This window comes from Piliocolobus tephrosceles, chromosome 16, assembly GCF_002776525.5.
Source record: "Piliocolobus tephrosceles isolate RC106 chromosome 16, ASM277652v3, whole genome shotgun sequence".
Classification (NCBI taxonomy): Eukaryota; Metazoa; Chordata; class Mammalia; order Primates; family Cercopithecidae; genus Piliocolobus; species Piliocolobus tephrosceles.
In genome coordinates, this window is record NC_045449.1 from 71,942,386 (window position 1) to 71,960,025 (window position 17,640).

Consider the following 17,640-nt stretch of genomic DNA (forward strand, 5'->3'; position numbering starts at 1 on the left):
GAGACCCGGGGAAACCCAGGTTAAAGAGAAATGTGCATCCACCAATCAGTGAATTTTGAATTAGTTAATTTGATACACTACAGCAGAGGCATGGACTCTGCCCTGTCTCCCCACTTGAAGAGGTAAGCCCCTGGGATCCAAGTCCCAGCAAGGTTGGTGCCACCCACCTTGGTGAAAGATGCTGTTATTCCTGTGGAAACCATCACCAGAGGTAGGAAGGGCTTTGAGCCCAAAAGGAAGCAAGAGGGCGTGAGTCCAGGCCATCCTCAGGAAGAAGGGCCTAAGCCTCAGTGTGGCCCAAGGCTCAAAGGTGCTGGTGCAGGCTTCCCAGGAAGAACAGAAACTCAGCAGTGAAAGCCGCAGAGGGGAAGAAGCAGGCTTATGTCAACAGCGTGTGGCTCTGTCCCTCACCCAAAGGAGGGGGAGTGTGCCAGATCTCAGGCCATCAAGCGGGGCCAGCTCCAGCCTGGGTGATCGTCCCAGCAGTCGAGAGGGAAGCTTTAAGCAGGCCAGTGGCTAGGACAGGAGGGAGTATGTGGCAGGTGGGGCAGCCACACAAAGACTTCCCAGAAGGCCAAGGTGTGGTCACCCTCCACGCCTCCCAGCTTCCTCCTGGAGTGGCAGCATGTGGGGCAGGCAGCATGTGGGGCAGTGTCCGCTAGGCAGCGGCGGCAGGAAGGGAGCGGGCGGCCCTTGCAGGCCTCTCAGTTGGTGGGGCTGCATTGTAGAATCTGCTGTGGGGCAAAGAGCTTCCTGGCAGCCACGGCCTCCCCTGGCTTTCCTGGCACTGGGCAGTTCTCTTTGTTGTCCGGCCCAGCAGGCTGGCCTAAGGCCTTCTTGAAGTAGCAGAGCCGACACACAGAGTGGTACTTGTCTGCTCCCCCAATCACCTCGACCTGGCAGGGACAGAGGACAGGTGAAGGGCCAGGACAGGAAGGAGGCAGAGCCACACCCCCACCCCGCCGGCCCGCAGGGAAGGCAGGTGGAGCTACCTCCTTCTCTGTGCCGAGCCTCTTGGTATAGGCGGCTTCCCGGAAGCACTCCATGCACACCGCGGTCAGCTTCACCACGCTCTCGGCCAGCGGCACCAGGTTGAGGATGGTCCCGAATGGCTGTGCTCCCATGGAAAGACAGCAGGCGCTCAGCCACCTCACCAGGCGGGTTTTTCTTTTAAACCCTCTGATTCATAAGCACTAAAGCCAGGAGTTTTCTCTGATCTTAGTCCTTCCCTCAACCCCCAGAGCACCATGCCCAGCTCTGTCCCTCTGCTGATTCAAAGCACCTGCCGGACAGATGGAACCAGTTTGCACAGACCGCGGAGTTCCTGGGCTCAGACAAGGCCTGGTCTGAGCAGCTCGGCCATACCCCTGTGGTGGCTGAGCCCTGGTCACCCAGAGCTGGTGTCTGTGTACCCACCCAGAAGCCCCTTCCCCTCCTGGATCCCAGCTCCAGACCTGGATCAGACGCCTTACCTTCCTCTGGAATGTTCCATCCAGTGCAGCCACAATTACAGTCTTCCCAGCGTTGGCCATGGCCTCGCAGAACTCCACGATGTCAGGGAACTGGAAAGGGCAGGTGGAGAAAGCGTGAGCTTCCACCCCAGCAGCAGCAACCTGGATCCCCAGCGACGATGCTGCCAGATCTGACGCCGGCCCTTTGGCCTGGAGCAACTCTCCCACGAGGCTCCACAGCCCGGGGGACTGTGTCCATCTGTGTGCCCTCCCAGCAGATGACAGGCGTATCCACAACTGCGCAGCCCTTTCCCTCTGCAGCCAGCTTCCGCTCCAAGTCCAGGTCCCCAGGACTCAGCATCGGACTTCCACACCAGCTGTGCTGTTTAACGCTGCAGCGGCCAAAGGCCTGCTGCCTTGAGCTCGGACACTGCTCTTCGTTGGACCCATTATCTGTGTGACCTTGGCAATGAATTAACGTCTCTGAACATGTTTCCTCTTCACTAAGAGCAAGGAAGGTTCTGTTTTTTTTTTTTTTTTTTGAGACGGAGTCTTGCTCTGTCCCCCGCGCTGGGGTGCAGTGGTGATCTCTCCTCACTGCAACCTCTCCGCCTCCCGAGTTCAAACGATTCTCCTGCCTCTGCCTCCTGAGTAGCTGGGATTACAGGCGCCTGCTACCATGCCCAGCTGATATTTGTATTTTTAGTAGAGACGGGGTTTCACCATGTTGGTCAGGCTTGGTCTCAAACTCCTGACCTCATGATCCACCCTCCTCGGCTTCCCGAAGTGCAGGGATTACAGGCGTGAGACGCCGCACCCAGCCAGGTCCTGTTGTTTAAGGATGGAAGACCCTAAGTTATATACAGGCTCTTTGGTGAATAGGTGGGTATTTTGCGCTCTTGCCTCCCCCTTTTTAAACAGGTAATGTGCTTTGAGAAGGGGCAGGGGTCCTACTGGCCATTTACAGAGCAGGATGACACAGCACAGCCTTCTAAGTATCGGGCCTGCACAGAGCACATTTCCTGCGTAAATCAAACTTCACTTTGGCCCAGGGAGAGGCTCAAACTCTGGCAAGTGCTTTGGTGATTCTCATCAATCACTCTCAGCTGGCTGAGTTCATATGTCCAGACTGGCCTCTGCGTTGGGTGAAGTGGGGATGTCCTTGTCCTTGGGTGCAGGGTCTCTCTCTCAGGGCCACTCAGGCTTTCTCAGCCAGGTACTGAGGTTCGAGGTTATTGGGACGTGAGGGCTTAGCAAGGCAAGGACTAAGGGTGGCTTGAAAAATTCCAGTTGGATCCAAGCGAAGCCCTGCATGACTGATTGTGCTCAGCTGACTGCAGGGGCCTCTGGAGAAGGAAATCCAGAGACTCCAGCACGCCGGGGCCCCTCCCCGCCATGCACTCATTCCCTCTTTTTCTCTGAGGACTCATCACATGTCACAAAAATGCAGCTCCCAGCCTGCAAGGAGCTGTGGGCCAGCATACCTCCTGCACCAGGGGCTCGCCCCCTGGAGGGCTGACGCTGCCATCGCTGCCATTTGAGGCTGGATCTCGCTGTGTCCTGTGCACCGTAGGGTGTTAGCTGCGTCCCTTGCCCCCACCCATTAGATAGATGCCAGGAGCATGCCTCCCATCCCCCAGTTGTGACAAAATTGTTTCTAGTTGTTGTGAAATGTCCCCTGGGTGGGAATCGAGCGGGAAGAACCCTCCTGAGTTGAGAACCTTGCTCCTTAACCCTCCACAGAAGGGTAGAAAGCAGACCCCAGACTCTCCCACATCAGGGTTTCAGGACAGAGGAAGGTCCTCAGCCCCCACTCCACCTGGCACTTCCTCCCCCGTCCAGTGCAGACGCCACCCCTCTCCCAGGTAAGCATTAAACCCTAACCCCAGCAGAGGTCCCTGGGCAACCAGGGGCCTTGGAGATAAAGATGGAGGTATCTGAGTTGTCTGGGACGTTTCAAAGTGGGCCCTGGCAGTCATGCTGTTGCTGTTGGTGGTTTTGTCCCTTGTGTTTAGGGGACGTTATGGTTTGAATTGTGTCCCCCACCCCACCAAATTCATATGCTGATGTCCTAACCCAGAATATCTGTGAATGTGACCTCATTTGGAGATAAGGTCTTACAAAGTGGAGTGATCGGGGTAGGTTCTAATCCAATGACTAGTATCCTTATAAAAAGGGAAATCACAGTGGCTCATAACTGTAATCCCAGCACTTTGGGAGGCCAAGGTGGCTAGATCACCTGAGGTCAGAAGTTCGAGACCAGCCTGGCCAAGGATTAAATCCCGTCTCTACTAAAAATACAAAAATGAGGCGGGCCTGGGGGCGCATGCCTGTAATCCTAGCTACTCAGGAGGCTGAGGCAGAATTGCTTGAACCCAGGAGGTGAAGGCTGCAGTGAGCCAAGATCGTGCCATTGCACTCTAGTCTGGGTGACAGAGTGATACTCTGTCTCAAAAAATAAAAACAAACAAACAAAAAGTTTAAAAATAAAAAGGGAAACCTGGACACAGACACACACAGAAGGAGAACAACGTGAAGACAGGGAGAAGACGCCACCTACAAGCAAGGGAACAGTCCCTCCCTTGCAGCCCTGAGAAAGGAACCAGCCCTGCCAACACCTTGATCTTGGACTTCCAGCCTCCGAAGTTGCCAGAGGATGTCTCTGTTGCTCCCTTTCCCGGCCTGTGGTACTGTGCTATGGCAGTCCCAGGAAATAAACAGTACATGTGAAATAAAACTCTGGCCGGGTGCAGTAGCTCACACCTGTAATCCCAGCACTCTGGGAGGCCAAGGCGGGCAGATCACCTGAGGTCAGGAGTTTGAGACCAGCCTGGCCAACATGGTGAAATCCCATCTCTACTAAAAACACAAAAATTAGGTGGGCGTGGCAACACATGCCTGTAATCCCAGCTACTTGAGAGGCTGTCAACAAGGTTTACACGGAGCCAGGAGAACAGAGCTATTGAACCACTCACAGCGGCAGGTCAGAAGGAGGGAGAGCCTCGCCAAAGCTGAAGCTGCCTTGTTTTGAGAGGGCCATGTCCCCAAAGCTGATGCAAAATCCGAGGCCACAGTTTGACAACAAAAGAGAACAGCTACAGCCCTGTTCCCAGCCTGGGCTCACTTTCTCACCTAGACTCACTGTGCTGAGAGAGAACAGACAGAATACCCGACCAGAGGTAACATTAGAGAGATGGCAGCCTTCCCCTGAGCAAAAACACAACGACCAGCGCTGCTACTCTTCAAAGCAACAAGATCAAGGCTGGGCGCGGTGGCTCATGCCGGTCATCCCAGCAATTTGGGAGGCCGAGGCAGGTGGATCACCTGAGGTCAGGAGTTCCAGACCAGCCTGGCCAACAGGGTGAAACCCCATCTCTACTAAAAATACAAAAATGAGCTGGGCATGGTGGTGCGCACCTGTGATTGCAGCTACTCAGGAGGCTGAGGCAGGATAATTGCTTGAACCCAGAAGGCGGAAATTGCTGTGAGCTAAGATCACGTCAGTACACTCCAACCAGGGCAACAGAGCAAGACACTCCATCTCATAAAAAAGGCTGGGGGTGGTGGCTCACGCCTGTAATCACAACACTTTGGGAAGCCAAGGCAGGTGGATCACCTGAGGTCAGGAGTTCAAGACCAGCCTGGCCAACATGGTGAACCATCACCTCTACAAAAATTAGCCACACACGCTGGTGGGTGCCTGTAATCCCAGCTACTTGGGAGGCTGAGGTGGGAGAATCGCTTGAATCCGGGAGGCAGAGGTTGCAGTGAGCTGAGATCGTGCCATTGCACTCCAGCCTGGGTGACAGAGTAAGACTCTGTCTCAAAAAAAAAAAAACAAAAACAAAACTACACAAAACCAACCTATCCCTTGCTGCCCAGCTTAAACTAGAGGACAAAAGAAAGATTTCCATACAAAGCCTGGCAGCTTCCCATCTATACATCCTGGCTGCAAAAACTACTAAAAAATGTACTTCAACAACAAGAAAATAAACGTATAAGAAACAAGCAAAAGGAACCATGAGGCAAACCAAACACTACTCCCCACCTCCCTTTTTTTTTTTTTTTGAGACAGGGTCTGGCCTTGTCGCCCAGGCTGGAGTGCAGTGGCGCTATCACTACTCACTGTAGCCTCGACCTCCCAGGCTCCATCCTTCTGCCTCAGCCTTCTGAGTAGCAGGGACCACAGGTGTGCGCCGCTATGACTGGCGATTTTTTTTTTTTTTGTAGAGATGGAGTTTTATTATGTTGCCCAGGTGAGTCTCCAACTCCTGAGCTCAAGCAATCTGTCCTCCTTAGCCTCCCAAAGGCTGAGATTACAGGTGTGAGTCACTGCATCTTGCCAGTAAATAGATATATATTTTTTATAAAGGTAAAATGGCCAGGTGCCGTAAGTCACACCTGCAATCCCAGGGCTTTGGGAGTCCGAGAGGGGGGCGGATCACCTGAGGTTGGGAGTTTGAGACCAGCTTGACCAACATGGAGAAACCCCGTCTCTACTAAAAATATAAAATTAGCCGGGCGTGCTGGCGCATGCCTGTAATCGCAGCTACTTGGGAGGCCGAGACAAGACAGAATTGCTTGAACCCGGGAAGCGAAGTTTGCAGTGAGATGGCATCATTGCCCTCCAGCCTGGGCAACAAGAGTGAAACTCCATCTCAAAAAAATAAAAAGGTAAAATGAATTCTACATGACTATGACAGGGAAACTAGAAGGGGGCCTTCAGAGGGTATTCCAACACTAGTTGTAGCTATTTAACCTTGTTATTTTACTAAAAGACCAGATAACCTCCAAGTGAGCGGCGGAAAACGGAGGACAGAGCGGGAGCTGTCAGGAAGAGTGATACCAGGACAAGCCGACTTACAAACTGCCCCTCGTCGATGCCTATGACAGCCACGCCCAGGGCCTCCTGGGCCGCGTCTCGGAGCAGGCAGGCGGGCAGCGCCTCCATGGTGTTCCTGGGAAGAGAAAGCCAGAGCGTGAGCAGTGACAGGGAGGCCAGAAGCCAGAATGCAGAGGCCAGGGAATGGCACTGTCGCGACCACCCGCTACCTGCAAAGCAGGCTCAGTGCTCACCCAGCCGGGCTTTGAGAAGTTAGCACCTATGGGAAAGGCCCTCGTTCAGCAAACCAGTTATTTATTTTTTTTTTGAGACAAAGTCTTGCTCTGTCGCCCAGGCTGGAGTGCAGTGGCGCCATCTCGGCTCACTGCAATCTCCACCTCCCAATTCTCAAGGGGCTCAAGCAATTCTCCCACCTCAGCCTCAAGAGTAGCTGGGACTACAGGCACACACCATGACACCCAGCTACTTTTTGCATTTTTAGCAGAGATGGGGTTTCACCATGTTGGCCAGGCTGGTCTCAAACTCCTAACTTTTAAGTGATCCACCCGCCTTAGCCTCCCAGAGGAAAACCAGTTATTTATACAAGCCACTTCACTTGATGTTTTGGATTAGAAATTAGTAATGTCCAATACAAAGCTCAATGAGACTAAAAACTCTTCCACTGTTCGGCAGACAAGGCCAGCTTCATCAGTTACCAGGGCCCATGATACCATTAGGGGTCAGCCAAGTTTCCTTTTAAAATTCAGAAGAATGAATAACTAGAACTGGGCCTGGGTTATATTTGTCTTTATATCAGTTATGTTACAAAATATAAATTTTTAAAATCCTGTATTCTGGCCAGACACAGCAGCTCATACCTGTAATCTTAGCACTTCGGGGAGGCCAAGACGGGAGGATCATTTGAACTCAGGAGTTCAAGACCAGCCTGGGTGGAGACCAGCGAGATACTATGTGACAAAAAATCTAAAAATCAGCTGTGTGTGGTGGTGTGCACCTGTAGTCCCGCCTACTCAGGGGGCTGAGGTGGGAGGATCACTTGAGCCCAAGGGTTTGGGGTCACATAATAGTAAGCTATGATTGAACCACTGCAGCCTGGGTGACAGAGAGAGACCCTGTCTCAAAAACAAACAACGAACAAACAAAAAAACAACATTTGACAACTATTGTTTCGTTATTACCTTGCTATAATCCTACTTCGAGTTCTAGAAAAAACGTGTGAAACAGTATTTTGTGCATTTTAAATTCCCTCTTCCCTCCCTAAACAGAGAAAGACAAAGTGAGGGCAGTGGGAGGCCAGCTGTGGGCCCTGCAAGGGCAGCCTCTCTGGAGCTGTCAATGCTGCAGGCCCAGCCTTGGCCTCTGTGACCCGTGTTAGAAATGACTTGTGACACACAGGCAGAGCTCATATTTAATCCTGGATCTGACTGACTCCAGAAGCTGCACTTCCAACAGCTGGAACGGAGTGAGCTCCTCTGCTTTCCCTGTCCCCGCCAGGTGTAACACCACCCTGTGCTGTGGACATCGCATCTTAGGAATGAGGAAGCAAATTTGGAAAAGTAAATGACCTACATCAGACAGCATGGCCAGGAAATATGGTTAAATCCCCACACACAACTCCAAGCCCCAAGCACCCTCCACTCCACCACCGTCTGGCTTCAGGAGCCCCTCAGCTCCCACCGAAGGCCACATGCCGGGTGGATCCATTCTCTGCACAGCTGTAGCAACTCTCGGATACAGCTCCCAGCAAGGGCTGTGTGGCCGCAAGCTCTATAATGCCACAGCATGGCTTTGCCACTGGGTGCCCAGGTGGACAAGTCCAGAGGACCAAGCAAAGCGTCTCAGGCTCAGAAACATCAGGCCCACATCTGCTGCCAAGGAAGTGAATTTAACTCCCAACCTGAGGTTGCAGGTGGAAATGCCCAGCGATCTCAAATAGCTACACATAAAAAGAGGCAGCGTGAAGGCTGCCAGGTGACCAGGACCCAGCCAACAATGGACAACTAAAAAATTAAACAAAAATCTGTGTGCAGGCCAAACCAAACCAGTTTGCAGCCTGTGTGAAGCTGAATCCCTACAGCAGAGTTTCTGAACGTTGGCAGGTTCCTGACATTTGGGGTCAGCTCATTCTTGCATGGGGGCCGTCCTGTGCACCGCAGGACCCTTAGCAGCAGTGTCCCTGACCTCTACACATTAAAGCCCAGTAGCATCCCCTCCCCTCTCCAGTTGCAACAACTAGAAACGTCTTCAGACATTGTCAAATGGACCCTGGGGGCAAAATCACCCGCAGTGGAGAACCACTGGCTCCAGCCCAGGGAATGGAGGGTGTGCGCTGCCTTGCCAAGCACCTTGGAAAGTGTGCTGATTTGAATCGTTCAATGCCGGGTCAGCCTGATTAACCATCCCCACTAAAGAGAGTTCTAACAGTGTGTCCTATGCCTTGTGATTTTCCACTGTACAGGACTGCAAGGGGCAGGGACTGACCGGTCATGTGTGCAGAAGCTGCTGCTGTAGCGAGTGTCTTTGGCATACTTGATCACCAGGCACTTGTATTGAGCAATCTGGAAGCGACGGACACGTCTCATCAACTCTGTGCTGCAAGAGGAGAGCGGGTCAGGTGAGGTCCACAGCGGGAGGAGTGGGAGGAGAACCCTCCCCACTAAGCCTGGCTCCTCATTGCCCCTAGTGTTATGCAGACTGAGCCCACCACAGCCGGAAAAGAGCAGGGCAGAGCAGGCAGGGTATAATATCCCTACAAAAAGGGTTGGAAGTCAGAATTCTCTATGGGGAAGAGGTCCAGGAATGGTACTCAGGTGGTCCCAGGAAGTGTGGGAGGAGTAACCTCCAGGATGTAGTGGGGAAGGCAGAGGCAAAGGCTACATGTAGAGGGGGACCTGCGACTGCATTCCAAAGTAACCTCGTTCCAGAGTTGTTCCCAGAGTTCAGAGCTTTTCTTTTTTCTTTTCTTTCTTTTTTTTGAGATGGAGTCTCACTATGTTGCCTAGGTTAGAGTGCAGTAGTGCGATCTCAGCTCACTGCAACCCCTGCCTTCCGGGTTCAAGAGATTCTCCTGCCTCAACCTCCCGAGTAGCTGGGATTACAGGAGCCTCCCACAACGCCCAGATAAATTTTGTATTTTTTTTCAGTAGAGACGTGGTTTCACCATATTGACCAGGGTGGTCTCAAACTCCTAACCTCAAGTGATCAACGCACATCAGCAATCCAAAGTGCTGGGATTAAAGGCGTGGGCCACCGCGCCCGGCATACAGCTTCTCTAAATTAATTTCAGAAAACTTTTGTGTGCAGTGTCAAAAGCACTTGCTTCTGCGTCCAAGAAGTCCAAATCTGAGCCTCATCATCCTGAGCAAGGAGTTTGAGCTGAAGTGATCCCCAGGGCCATAAAATAATGTTGGGGCAGGGCATGGTGGCTAACGTCTGTAATCCCAGCACTTTGGGAGGCCGAAGCAGGAGGATCGCTTGAGACCAGGAGTTCAAGACCGGCTTGGGCAACATAGCAAGACCCCAGCTCTACAAAAATAAAATAAAATTAGGTGGGTGGGGGGTGCACGCCTGGAGTCCCAGCTACTTGGGAGGCTGAGGTGAGAGAACTGCTTGAACCCAGGAGTTCGAGACCAGCCTGGGCAACAAAGCAAGATCCTATCTCTACAAGAACAAAACAAAACAAAAAGAATGGTGGGTGGGTAGTTTACTCAGGAAACTCACTCACTAGCCCCACCTGGGTCAGAGAATGGTTCTGTCACCTCAGGAGAGCAGAGGCTCCACAGCTTCAGACTCCTTGGTGCAGAAAGCGACTGCGTTTCCTTGGCCTTATAAGGAAACAGCCACATTGAATAGGGGTGTACAAAAAGGCCAGGCCCACAGTGGACACAACTGGTTGCCACCTTCTCAGAGGACTTGGTGGGGAGGAGTGCTAAGCTGTAACCAGCTGTGACCAGCTCCAGGAGGGAGTGGCGTCCACACAGGAGGAGGGGCTTGGCCGGGGCAGACGGGGCGGAGACTTCCTCCTGGACCGAATTCAAGGGAGGAGGAGAATCCCGGGCGGGAGCTGTGGGAAGCTGTGCTGGTCCTTCTAGGGGAAGGGAAGGGACAGGGGTCCCCGGAGAAGAAGAAGGAGATCCACCCCAGCCCCGCGAAGCCATTACCTTTTTCCTGAGAACATCGGCCCGAGAATCACCTAGGAGAGAGGATGAGGTCATTTGGGGACCCGCCCTGCGCGGATGCCGGGGCACAGGCTATCACCACGACCCCCTCATCCCCAGTCACGCACAGGGCTGACCCCCGCACCTGGATCTGCCCCCGGGTCTTGCTGGGGGAGCTGGGCAGCACGGTGGGCAGGTTAATGCAACTCATGGCGCCTCCGGGAAGTTCACGGATCCTAGGGTTCTCCACCGCGGTCCCGCAGTAAGCCCCTGGTTCCCGCGGCACCCGCTTTAAACCACGGCGTGCTGGCCAATCACGAGTCGGTCCCGCTGCCCTGGGGCCAATCAGCGCCCGGCCGCCGACCTGGCGGGAGATTTGACCACAGCCCGCCCCCTCGTGGGAGAGATCCGGGAAGTGCGCCCAGGGACTGGGAGGGCCCAGTAATCAGGGGGATGGACGTGGCTGATCGGGATGTGGCCTGGCCTGAGCCCCGCCTCTCTCCGCCCACTAAATTTAAAGGCCAAGCCAGGCCGGGCTCTGGCAGTATAAAGGAGTGACACGCACGTCGGCTGTAGACACCGCGATGGCTATCTCAGATGTGGGTCTCCCAGGCGAGGTTCCTTGGAAGAAGATGTCTGCAGAGGTAGACGGATTGCAGGGAGGGACTGAGGGGCTGGGGCGGAGTTAGCTCATTGATTAGATTGGAGTTCTAAGAAGGAAGCTTAGAAGCGGTGCAGATCACTCCTGTGGGCATGCTGGGCGCCTGGTGTGTGCTAGGCCCCCAGTGCTTGAGCACCGTGGTGCATTTTACCTTCTCCTTTGTTAGCCTGACTTTCAGAATAGAGAAAATTGAAGTCCTGGCTATGCTAATATCCGTAGGCCCTGCCGGGCGTGGTAGCTCAAACCTGTAATCCCAGCACTTTGAGGTCAGGAATTCAAGACCAGCCTGGCCAACATGGTGAAAGCCCCTCTATATTAAAAATACAAAAATTAGCCAGGCGTGGTGATGTATGTCTATAATCCCAGCTACTGGGGAGGCTGAGACAGGAGAATCACTTGAACCCAGGAGGTGGAGGTTGCAGTGAGCCGAGATCATGCTATTGCACTCCAGCCTGGAAGTCTGGGTGATAAACCAAGACTTCGTCTCAAAAAAAAAAAAAAAAAATCCATAGACCCGCAGGAGGTTAGGGGCCAAAGTTCTGGACCTTGAACTGAGGTTACACAATGTTTTTGGGTCTCTGCTTATGTGGCACAGGCTGAAGGATTCAAAACAGCTGGTATTTACATTGGGGTTGTTGTGAAGGTTAGAAACATACAGGCCGCGTGCGGTGGCTCAAAAAACAAAACCATTATATAATCATGATCATAAATAACAGCAACGAAGATGGTGGTAGTGATCACAGAGTGTGCCATGTATGGCTGTAAGGATCCTACAGGATAACCTTTCCAGGTACTGATTGGACAGATCCAAGGATCTCTTACAAGAGCCCCTTCACTGGGAGGAAGAGACAACCTACATTGAGTGACTCGCTTTATTTCACTTATTTCACTCACATGCCTTATCTCTTTCAACCTTGGGATTTGGATAGATGCCTTCTATTTTTTTTTTTTTTTTTTAAACACAGTCTGGTTTTGTCACCCAGGCTGGAGTGCAGTGGCATGATCTTGGCTCACTGCAACCTCTACCTCTCGTGTTCAAGGGATTCTCCTGCCTCAGCCACCTGAGTAGCTGGGATTACAGGTGCACTGTTGCTGGTACTACATGCCTGACTAATTTTTGTTTTTTTGTTTGTTTTTTTTTTTTTGAGACAGAGTCTCGCTCTGTTGCCCAGGCTGGAGTGCTGTGGTGCAATCTCGGCTCACTGCAACATCCACCCCCTGAGTTCGAGCGATTCTCCTGCCTCAGCCTCCCGAGTAGCTGGGACTACAGGCACCCTCAATCGCACCCGGCGATTTTTTTTTTTTTGTATTTTTAGTAGAGATGGGGGTTTAACTGTGTTAGCCAGGATGGTCTCGATCACCTGACCTTGTGATCCACCCGCGTCGGCCTCCCAAAGTGCTAGGATTACAGGCGTAAGCCACTGCACCCAGTTAATTTTTTTTTTTTTTTTTTGAGACGGAGTCTCGCTCTGTTACCCAGGCTGGAGTGCAGTGGCGCAATCTCAGCTCACTGCAAACTCTGCCTCCCAGGTTCACGCCATTCTCCCACCTTAGCCTCCTGAGTAGCTGGGATTACAGGCACCTGCCACCACGCCTGGCTAATTTTTTTTGTAATTTTAGTAGAGACGGGGTTTCAGCATGTTAGCCAGGATGGTCTCGATCTCCTGACCTTGTGATCTGCCCGCCTCGGCCTCCCAAAGTGCTGGGATTACAGGCGTGAGCCACCGCGCCCGGCCCAATTTTTGTATTTTTAATAGAGACGGGGTTTTGCCATGTTGGACAGACTGGTCTTGAACTCCTGGCCTCAAGTGATCCACCCGCCTCGGCCTCACAAAGTGCTGGGATTACAGGTGTGAGCCACCGTGTCCAGCCTGGATAGATGCCTTCTACCAGTAAGGGAACTGAATCCCAGAGACTAAGTAACTTGTTCAGGATAAAACAGTAAGTAAATGAGGGAGGTCAGATGGCATTTGACCTCAGGCCTTTCCGTGAGGCCACCCTGACTTCCCATTTCTCATGATGGCTTTGAGCCCTTTCTTCAAAATCTGGCTCCTTGTTACTTTTTTTTTTTTTTTTGACATGGAGTCTCGCTGTTGTTACCTGGGCTAGAGTGCAATAGTGGGATCTTAGCTCATTCACTGCAACTTCCGCCTCCCGGGTTCCATCGAATCTCCTGCCTCAGCCTCCCGAGTAGCTGAGATAACAAGCGCCCGCCAGCGGGCTCAGCTAATTTTTGTATTTTCAGTAGAGATGGCGTTTTGCCGTTTGGCCTAGCCATGTTGGCTAGGCTGGTCTCAAACTCCTGACTTCAGGTGATCCACCCACCTCGGTCTCCCAAAGTGCTGGGATTACAGGTGTGAACCATCGGGCCACCTGGCCTCCCGTGGTCATAACTGCTGTGGGAGTGGTGCCCATGATGGCATTAACTGGATTCGTTTGAGGGACCTCATATCCCCTTAAGGCTGCCAGCTGGCTAAAGGCACAGCGGTCGCTGGTATACCTCTAGACCATGGATCCAAGGGCATCCTGGAGACCCTGGAATACTGGGGAGGGGGCTTCTAAGGCAGAGAGGAACAGCCGGGCATGGGCAAGGGGGAGGGGCACACTCTGTTGAGAGGGAAAGTCTTACAGAACCTCATGTTTGTGTCCTGCAGGAGCTGGAGAATCAGTACTGTCCCAGCCAATGGGGTGTCCGACTGCGAGCAGAGGAAGCCTTGAGGACCTACTCACAGATAGGAATCGAAGGTACTGGTGTGACCTCTCCGTGACTGCATTGGGTGGCCTTTAGCATGTGGCAGTGGTTCAGAATGCTGGGGGTTGGGGGTGCTGCGCCACACCACCTGGGTCTCGAGGGGCATTTCCCAAACACCGGGCACTTTATAAACCTCTCTGCTCAGGGGCAGGTACCCAGGACCCCTTGCTGCAGGGGCTGTTGGAGGCAGGAGAGGTCCAGGGGAGGTCCATGGCTCAGTCCACCATGCCTGGCCTTTCCTGCTCAGCCAACCATGCCTAGGCCCGTAAGGCTGGGGGCTGTGGTTGCCATAGGGAGGTGAAGTGAACAGAGGAACGTTCCTCTGTAGCTGGATGTGGAATGCAGTCACTATTCATAGAAAGCAATACTTTGGGAGGCCAAGGCAGGTGGATCACTTGAGGCCAGGAGTTCGAGACCAGCCTGGCCAATATGGCAAAGCCCCATCTCTACAAAAAAATATAAGAATTAGTTGGACACCTGTAATTCCAGCTACTCAGGAACCTGAGGCATGAGAATTGCTTGAACCTGGGAGGCAGAGGTTGCAGTGAGCTGAGATTGCATCACTGCACGCCAGCCTGGGTAACAAGAGTGAGACCCTGTCTCAAAAAAAAAAAAGCAATGGTGACTGAGTCTTGCTCTGTTTGCCCAGGCTGGAGTGCAGTGGCGTGATCTCAGCTCACTGCAACCTCTGCTTCCCAGGTTCAAACGATTCTCCTTCCTCAACCTCCTGAGTAGCTGGGACTACAGGCGCGCCCCACCACGCCCAGCTAATTTTTGTGTTTTTAGTAGAGACGGGGTTTCACCACGTTGGCCAGGATGGTCTCCAGCTCTTGACCTCATGATCTGGCCACCTCGCCCTCCCAAAGTGCTGGGATTACAGGCGTGAGCCACCATGCCTGGACTTTTTTTTTATTTGAGACAGAGTTCTCCTCTTGCTGCCCACGCTGGAGTCCTAAGGTGCAATCTCCACTCACCGCAACCTCCACCTCCTGGGTTCAAGCAATTCTCCTGCCTCAGCCTCCCAAGTAGCTGGGATTACAGGCCTGTGCCACCAAGCCTGGCTAATTTTGTATTTTTAGTAGAGACGGGGTTTCACCATGTTGGTCAGGCTGGTCTCAAACTCCCGACCTCAGGTCATCTGCCTGCCTTGGCCTCCCAAAGAGCTGGGATTACATGTGTGAGCCACCGTGCCTGGCCTTTCACCTTTTCTTTCTTTAAAGAAATCTGGACTTGGGAACCTGTAAACTAGTGAAGTCTTAAGGTCCATTTCTGTCTCTACCCTGTATCTGCAAAGTGCTGTACCACGATTTGAACACCTGGGAATGCATCTGTGCTGGGATGGGGAGCAGGCCCCAAGGAGGAAGTGTGGGTGAGGAAGCAGCCAGCCATGCCTGGCAAATTGGCTCTGTTGCAGCAGGCCCAACACAGCCTTTCAGAGGCAGATGCCTGGGCTCCTGGGCTTGGTGGTTTTCTAAACAGAGAGAACCCAGGAGGAAGAACAGACTTGTTAGAAGTGTATTCCAGCACGTTCCACCATCCTTCTGTCTCAATAGATTGGGGTGGTACTGTTTCCTAGGCTCTTCATGGTTCCTTGCTGTGCCCAGCTCTGTTCCAAATTCATCTCTATTTCCTCGATAAATATATGAGTGTGGTGAAACATGCAAGTGCTGTAAGCAAACCTTTTTGCCAGTCTTAATTGTCTTGAGTGATAAAGAGCTGACCCTAATGAGAAAGGAAGTCAGACATAAAAAGCACGCACTATTAAACCTTCAGGTCATATCATTGAAAGAAAAATAAAAGGAAAAGATTTAAAAAAAAGAGAGAGCCGGGCGTGGTGGCTCATGCCTGTAATCCCAGCACTTTGGGAGGCCGAGGCGGGTGGATGATGAGGTCAGGAGATCAAGACCACGGTGAAACCCCATCTCTACTAAAAATACAAAAAAATTAGCCGGGCGTGGCAGCGGGCGCCTGTGGTCCCAGCTACTCAGGAGGCTGAGGCAGGAGAATGGCGTGAACCTGGGAGGCGGAGCTTGCAGTGAGTCGAGATCACGCCACCGCACTCCAGCCTGGGCGACACAGCAAGACTCCGTTTCTCAAAAAAAAAAAGAGAGAGAGAGACCAGGAACTGTCACACATGCCTATAATACCAGTACTGTGGGAGGTCAAGGCACGAGGATCCTTTGAGGCCAGGAGTTTGAGACCAGCCTGGGCAACATAGCAAGAACCGGCCTCTACAAAAAATTTAAATGCTGGGAGTGGCTGCTTGTACCTGTAATCCCAGTACTTTGGGGGGCCGAGGTGGGCGGATCACGAGGTCAGGAGATCGAGACCATCCTGGCTAACACGATGAAACCCCGTCTCTACTAAAAATACACGAAATTAGCCAGGTGTAGTTCGGGCGCCTGTAGTCCCAGCTACTCAGGAGGCTGAGGCAGGAGAATGTCTTGAACCCAGGAGGCGGAACTTGCAGTGAGCTGAGATGGCGCCACTACACTCCAGCCTGGGCGACAGAGCGAGACTCCATCTCAAAAAAAAAAAAATTTTTTTTTAAATTAGCAGGGTGCGGTAGTGTGCACCTGTACTTCCACCTACTTGAGAGGCTGAGGTGGGAGGATGACTGCTGCCTAGGAGTTCAAGGCTGCATATTTCTTTATGTATTGGGTTTTTTGTTTGTTTTTTCTTTGAGACAAGGCTTTGCTCTCTCACCCAGGCTGGAGTGCAGTGGCGTGATTTTGGCTCATTGCAACCTCTGCCTCCTGGGTTCAAGCCATTCTTGTGTCTCACATTCTTGTGTCTCAAGCCTCCTGAGTAGCTGGAATTACAGGCGCGTGCCACCACGCCAGCTAATTTTGTATTTTTAGTAGAGATGGGGTTTCACCATGTTGGCCAGGCTGGTCTGGGACTCCTGGCCTCAAGTGATCTGCCCGCCTCCCAAAGTGCTAGGATTATAGGTGTGAGCCACCATGTCTGGCCACACTTTTCCTTCTTTGCACCAGGGGGAATTATGTTTTTTTCTCATTTTTGATTTGCATTCGTCCTTACAATGCCAGCCTATTAACTTGCAATAAGGATTGTTCACTTGTAATGGGTAGACAGCCTCATCCCCGTCAAGGCCTGGCCTCTGTCGTCTGGGCTCAGGGAGAAAAAAGTCTAACCGCTGTGTGAGTATGGTCAGGGTGCAGTAGGCTGGCAGAGAGGGGTTTAAGAACCACTTCCTTTACCACTAGCTTTTAAATTAGTTTTACTGTGACCTTTATTAAAAATACTTTTTTTTTTAAGATGGAGTTTCGCTCTTGTTGCCCAGGCTGGAGTGCAGTGGTACAAACTCGGCTCACCGTAACCTCCGCCTCCCGGGTTCAAGCGATTCTCCTGCCTCAGCCTCCAGAGTAGCTGGGATTACAGGCACATGCCACCATGCCCAGCTAATTTTTTATTTTTAGTAGAGACGGGGTTTCTTCATGTTGGTCAGGCTGGTCTCGAACTCCTGACCTCAGGTGATCCACCTGCCTCGGCCTCCCAAAATGCTGGGATTACAGGTGTGAGCCACCGCGCCCAGCCCAAAAAAACACATTTTACAGTCAGCAAAATGCTGTATATATTTTTTATCCAGATACAAAAGTTAAATTCTGTATGATTTCATTTAAATGAGGTCCCTAGAGAAGTCAAATTAATAAAGACAAGAAATGGAATGGTGGTTGCTAGGGGCAAGGGGAGGGAGGAATGGGGAGTGAGTGTTTAAAGGGGACAGTTTCTTTTTTTTTTTTTTTTTTTTTTTT

General features: G+C 52.2%; 2 protein-coding genes across 3 annotated transcripts in view; one reads left to right on the forward strand and one right to left on the reverse strand.

Annotated features, from left to right (window-relative positions):
• Positions 1-49: 49 nt before the first annotated feature.
• On the reverse strand, positions 50-10,998 carry TK1 (thymidine kinase 1). 2 transcript variants are annotated; one of them, XM_023211670.3, is made up of 7 exons: positions 10,597-10,927; positions 10,455-10,486; positions 8,776-8,886; positions 6,316-6,409; positions 1,473-1,562; positions 993-1,112; positions 50-896 (listed from the first exon to the last, which is right to left on the reverse strand). In XM_023211670.3, exons 1-7 carry the CDS (start codon positions 10,660-10,662, stop codon positions 705-707), a joined length of 705 nt encoding a protein of 234 aa, XP_023067438.1. In that variant the 5' UTR covers positions 10,663-10,927; the 3' UTR covers positions 50-704. The 2 variants fall into 2 exon arrangements, with proteins under 2 accessions (XP_023067438.1, XP_026311665.1); XM_026455880.2 differs by having other exon boundaries at positions 50-1,112; positions 10,597-10,998.
• The window catches only part of AFMID (arylformamidase), a 19,901-nt gene continuing 12,622 nt past the window's right edge, over positions 10,362-17,640 (forward strand). The window contains exons 1-3 of the mRNA XM_023211669.3: positions 10,362-10,503; positions 10,972-11,095; positions 13,767-13,857. Coding sequence (XP_023067437.2) covers positions 10,499-10,503; positions 10,972-11,095; positions 13,767-13,857 — 220 coding nt within the window. The 5' untranslated portion in view covers positions 10,362-10,498. The remainder of the gene's footprint in view (positions 10,504-10,971; positions 11,096-13,766; positions 13,858-17,640) is intronic.

Bases quoted from the DNA above. Each gene is read 5' to 3' on its own strand.
- TK1 (XM_026455880.2), bottom strand. From the start codon at position 10,662: ATGAGTTGCATTAACCTGCCCACCGTGCTGCCCAGCTCCCCCAGCAAG. The intron at 10,487-10,596 runs GTGCGGGGGTCA...CCTCTCTCCTAG, and splicing joins AGACCCGGGGGCAGATCCAG to GTGATTCTCGGGCCGATGTT. The intron at 1,563-6,315 runs GTAAGTCGGCTT...TGCCCTTTCCAG, and splicing joins GCATCGACGAGGGGCAGTTT to TTCCCTGACATCGTGGAGTT.